At 39.6% G+C, this 6,000-nt stretch overlaps 1 protein-coding gene across 1 annotated transcript in view; it reads right to left on the bottom strand.

The window, feature by feature from the left end:
* Positions 1 to 6,000, bottom strand: part of Nbas (neuroblastoma amplified sequence) — a gene marked incomplete at its 5' end in the record, with an annotated part of 269,116 nt that overhangs the window by 17,361 nt on the left and 245,755 nt on the right. Inside the window, 1 exon segment of the mRNA XM_017802479.1 lies at positions 2,551 to 2,689. Within this exon segment, the coding sequence (XP_017657968.1) occupies positions 2,551 to 2,689 (139 nt within the window).

The raw sequence follows: 6,000 nt of genomic DNA, 5'->3' as shown, positions 1-6,000 counted from the left end.
ATGAAATGAAGATCTTTTTTAAAGGTTAAAAACTCATTCAATTTTATGTCTTACAGGGCTTATACTGAGTTCAGTACTGTATAACTGTATTAACTCAACTGTGAACCTAGATACTTACACCCTCTTGTGAAAGAGATGTACTCCTGCTCTGGAGTGTGTTACTGAATATGTTAAATCTGTAGTAAAATGCTTCTTCTAATCATGTAGTTATTAAAAATCTAAAAAATAATGATTAAAAAATAATAATGAGTAGATGTGAAAAACATTACCATTGAAATGTACCTGATGACTTTATATCCATGCTCAAATGCCAAGGAGCTCAGAAAGTAACCGACTACCACTAGTAATAATCAGATACATAGAGATTAGAAATGCACGTGCAAACATCTTAATGTCAATTGCATTGAAAATGAATTTTTCTGTATGAAACTGTATTTTAATAATGAAATGGAGATCTTTTTTAAAGATTAAAACCTCATTTAACTTTATGTCTTATAGGGTTTATACTGAGTACAATATTGTATAACTGTAATAATTCAACTGTAAACCTAAAAATTTATAGCCAATTCTGAAAAAGATGCATCTTAGCTCAGAAAATTGTTATTGACTATGTCAATGTTGTTGTAATGAAATGCTTCTTATAAGCATGTGGTTATTAAATAAATAATTAAGAAAAAAAGAGAGAATGTTTCATCTGATGCCCTAGTAAAATTTAAATGTAACATAAACACTGCTATAGGCCTGTGCTCAGGTGGCTAGATGATAACACTCAAACTGTCACTGAGCCTCGCCTGGCTGGCAGTGGAAGGTGACCAAGGCAAGCAGGCAATAGTCTCATCAGCTAAATTGCATTCTTTGACTTAGAAAAGCTTCCATAAATCAATAAAGACATTTCAAAGCAAACTGCTCTAGCCATGGTAGAGATCCTAACAAGCTTAGATCCAAAGCATGGCTAATCTAGATGCTAGAATCTCATTCTTGAATGAAGCATTATGGCAATGGGAAAGTTGACAATAAAACCCATAAAAGTGCGTCAGACAGGAGATAGTCAATGTGCATCACCCAAGTGCAGGAAGAATGGCTTATCTAAAGTATTCATTTTCAGCATTCAACACAGAGAATCAGTATTCTCCACCTGAGAAAGCTGGAACGAGACCCCCTGAGCTCAGAGTCTCCTTCATCAGCTCTCCATGAGAAGGAACCTCTATCCAGGAGTGGTAAGGTTAAAGCAAACAATGTATGAGAAAACCCAGGGCTAGCAAGGGTTATAACAAGACTGCCAGTTGTCAGATGATGACATGAGATCCCAAGTAACATTTTTGTAACCAATAGTCAACACAACAGACATAGGTCACTTCTAACATTTGCTCCTCACTGGACAATACTCTGTCTTAGCATATATGAAGGCAAAGGTTTTGAAACTCATGCCATTTGCATACACATACTGTGGTGCAGATAAGAAACTGATCCACTCACTCTACACAGTGCTAAATCTTGTCCTGGTGATAAGAGATCATCCTGCCAGGACCATACTCCCTAGGTATCCTGTAATCCAGCAGAGCAGACCAGAATATGGGCAATCAAGTAGCTGATACCAGGGACCATGGAACACAGTCTAAATATACTCCATTGGATTAAGGGGATGCTATTTTTAGAATAGCATTGTGATTCCAGTGGTTGGAAGAGTTCCTTAAATGAATATTTTAAAATTCAATAAAAAAGATACTTGCCATTCCTACATTTGGAAAACAATTCATTAAGTGTGTATACATAGTAAGAATAATTCTTTTGAGTGATTACAACAAGAATTAAAAGGATCAAATTCATAGTTTTATTTTCAAGTTTATTTCCTATCTGGCAGAAACTCAAAACCAATGAATCAGTTTAATGCCATTATCCAAATGCTTAAACTTAAGACATATAAATTGTTCAAACAGCATATTGCTGCTGAGGTAGGATCTACAACAGGGAACTTTAACAATACACAATGTTTATATGTTGTTTATATAACAAATATATACTCTGTCGCTGTCAAATATGGTGTCAAAGAGAACAGAGGCTAAAATGGAAGTGGGTGAGTGTCTGCTCGATGTTGCAGAAAATAACTATTGTGACTACATAATTTCATTACGATGATGCCAAAAAGCGCCTAAGAATGGGACTGGTTGCTTGGTTACTGGGGGAGGGAATTGCTAATGCTACTACTGCTCTACAACTAGACTGGTTCTGAGAGATATATCTGAGTTCCTCGGTTCCCTGGGAACACCAACTTGGATTGGCCATAAAATGGCCTCTAGGGGGAACTGAACTGGGCTATGCCCTGGGATTTGTAAAGGGAATATTGTCTCAAAGCTCTGGCAAAAAGAAAACTCCTTTAAGGCACTGTTTCAACATTGCTTTTCTTCATTTCAAATTTCATTACAAGTTTTGGGCCTTTACCAGTAATGGCTTAAGCTAAATGATCAAGTACAGTCACTACAGTTGCTCAGAACAGAGGGCTATGCTAAGAACAAGGATATCCCCAAGAAAGCCACTCAAATACCTACTCACCTCCACAGGCAGCATCTGCGTGCTGTCATAGAGAGCGCGGCAGACCTTCAACACCTCATTCCCGAGTTCCTCCTTGTTCTCTGCTGTACATCTGGTCAGCATCACAGTCGCTAGTCTCACCCACGGATTGCTGGCTATGCTGTTCCTCACAGAAAAATATGCAAAGCATTGGAAATGATTAAAGCTCATAACTGTGATTAAGGAATCCCATTTTTTTTTCTGAAATAAAATGCTTATGGTAAATTACACTCAGAGTCTAGATGGTGTGCTCCTTTAAGTCTATCTTATAGAAGAGATAAAATGTGGAGGAGACTCAGAGCTCAGTGTGGTTTGGATAAGCAGCTGGCAGCCAACAGCACAGGGCGAAGGGCCTGCTGAAGCGCTCAGGCTTGGAAGCCACAGACCCAGGCTCACATTCTGAACCTGCAGCAGAACTGCCACATACCAGAATTTATACATTCTTATTCTCTACTCCAGTTGAACCCAGGACTCAGGAATCTGCATTTAGCAAGCAACTCCAGACACTCACTGAGGCAACTCTAGCAAGATTCCTGGGAATCACAGAGTACTGTCACAGTGGCACTGAAGGTCCTATTAGATGAGCAAGCCCACACTGCAGTTCAAAGAGTGCAGGAATGACAGGTATGGTGGCACTGGGTGGGGCACAAAGATCACTAGTTCAAGGTCACCCTGATATATATATAATCTCCAGATTGTCTTAAACAACAAAAAACACCACACCAAACAATGTAGGTGGAATCACATTCTTTGTAACACAAGTCAGCATGCATTGCTATCACAAATGACAGAGATTTAAGAAACAATTTCTCTTTCTAAAAATATTTGGTTAAAAAAAAGTCACTCTCCTTGGTTTGCTTCAGAAATTCCTAACAGTCTCATTCATCCTGGAGCTCAGGTAGTCTTTTGAAGCTGTTCTTTAGTGCTTCTAACCTGCTTGCAGAATAATTTATTTCAGGCAAGCATCTTTCTTTCCCTTCTAAGATGTGGAGAATCTCCCTGGCCTGGGAAAGTCGCTGACTGAGTGCAGAAGACTCAGATGATTCCTGGAGCAAATGGTCTTCTGAACAGGGACACAGGGACTCATGCTTGGTACTGATGAAAAGCAGCTTATGACAGGCAGCATACATGCTCAGAGAAAACCTGGTCACTTCTTCCAAAGAAAAAGGGCCAGTTGTGTGGCTGACAGCACAAGGACTGTATGAGCACACAGGCAGCTCTGAGTGGCAGCAGCAAGCTCAGTATGACAGAGGGAGAAGCCACCCAAGCCAACAATGTGGCCAGAAGCTGGTGAAAATTGTCCCCACTTGTTATCTCTGTGGGGCCTGAAGTTATTTCTGAAACAAGTACTTCAGTTATGAACTTGAGACTCAATTCCTTCACCTCTATAATTAGATAACATTACCTTTGTATATTTGTTGTGTACATGATTGATAAAACATGCAGATTGCATACTCATGAACTCTGAATAAATGGGAATTACTTATTTGTTCCATGTGAATTCTCAAGTTAGCACTGTAAGCTTTCTTAGATAGGCAAGAAATTTCCTTGTGAAAACACTGTAACAAAATTACTGTGCTTACATCACACTTCAGACACGATTATGAAATACCCTCTAATACTTCTGAAGAAAATATGTGAATTTCGGGTCAAGGAGAAATGGAAAGACATCGCAGTATTTCAAAAACAATTTAAAATGCCTTAAAAGTCAATGATTACACGCACATACTTTTTTATTCACCATTTTACTTTCTGTGGTTTCAGTTATTTCAGCTGAACATATAAACCACAGTCCAAAAATACTAAAAGGAAAATTCCACTAATAATTGTCTGGTTATCCAGTGCAAACATGTAGCATATACCACTTTTTGGTGAGTCATTTAGCAGCCATCTCTGCCCACACACTGACTGTCAAGACATCACAGTGCCTGTATTCAAGTAATCCTTCTTACTCAGCAGTAACCTCCACGAGCAAGAGCAGAGACAGTAGTAGCTCAGACATGGTGAAGAGAAGTTGTAAAGTACCCCCTTTATGTGAAAATTGCAAAGGAAAAAAAAAAACAAAAACACTGTATATTGGGATTGCCAAGACCTATGATAAGAACCAATCAGCTACATGTGAAATTGTCAGGAAGAAAAAAAATTCTGTTTTGTTGTTGTACTTGAACTCCCAAAATTACAACTATAAGGACCAGGGAGAGGGCTGAGTGGGTAAGCATGCTTGCCCTTATAAGCATGAGGACTGAGGTCAAATCCCCAGTACCCAACTGGCTCTAGCTTGGCTAAACCAGTGAGCTTTGGGTTCAGTGATACCTTGTCTCAAGTCAATAGAGGGGAGAATGATAGACAACCCATGCCCTGCTCTGGCCTTCACATTGGTTTTCACAAGCACACATACCTGCATACCACACATACAACACACAGAAAATTAAAACAACAACAACAAAAAGATCAGCCATTAAATTCATGCTTGGTTCTATAATCCTGGTCAAAAGTCCATGGCTAGGGAGGTCATAGGCTCTAGGGCAGAAGTTACTATTGCTGTTTTGGTAAGTGGTCATGCTGTCAAATTGCCTTCTGAATATTTATGTTTATACACATAGAGCAGGGCTGCTCTCAGTCTTGGTCACAGAAGTTTCTTTTTGCAGTGGACATTGCTCAAGGGAGAGATGCGTAAGTGACCACAGTGCCAAGAACAAGAGACTTAGTTCTCAGCCCTAAACGGGACATCTATATTAATCCCATCATCATTAAGACTCAGGGAAGATTGCAGAAGAGGGAGGGAAGAATCAGAAGAGTGCGAAGGAGTGCTCTGCAATGCTGATTTCTAGACAGGTCATGGCTAACACAATCAAGACTTCAGCAGCTGTGGTTACCTGTGGTTGCCTGTGGTTACCTTGATCTTCACAAGATCAAGTCAGTCAAAATCCCAACAGATGGGGTAAATGATCTCCAAGCCCCCACCTCATACCAAGGAGCTATTGGTAGTTGATAGTTGCTGGGACTCCTTTACTGAGAATTCGGCAACTGGTGGGCTTCCCACACTCCAGTGCGTGGCCTCACACCGCATGCACATATGGGCAACACTAACTGGACTTAGTGGGTTATCACAAAAGAAAAGACATGAAGTTGAGAGAGGATCATGATGGGGTACATGGAAGGAGTTGGGGAGGAAATGGGGAGCGGATAAAATCATGTTTCATTGTATACAATGAAATTCTCAAAAATTAAGAAAAATTAAAAAGAACAAAATCACTATGGTACATGTTAAGTGCTTAGCTAAAGTCCAAAGGCATTAAATGTACATGAAAAATGCATAGGAAAACACATAAAATAGAGTTTGGTACTATCCAAAGTTTCAGAGTGCTTGGAATATAGGCTCCTCAGATAAAGGAAATCTATCTATCCATCTGTCCATCTATCCCTCTGTCC

The sequence above is a fragment of the Nannospalax galili genome, unplaced genomic scaffold, assembly GCF_000622305.1.
Source record: "Nannospalax galili isolate Female #2095 unplaced genomic scaffold, S.galili_v1.0 scaffold100, whole genome shotgun sequence".
In the NCBI taxonomy this organism is placed as follows: domain Eukaryota; kingdom Metazoa; phylum Chordata; class Mammalia; order Rodentia; family Spalacidae; genus Nannospalax; species Nannospalax galili.
Note: the sequence above shows the minus strand (reverse complement) of the source record. Positions and strands in the feature narration are given on the sequence as shown.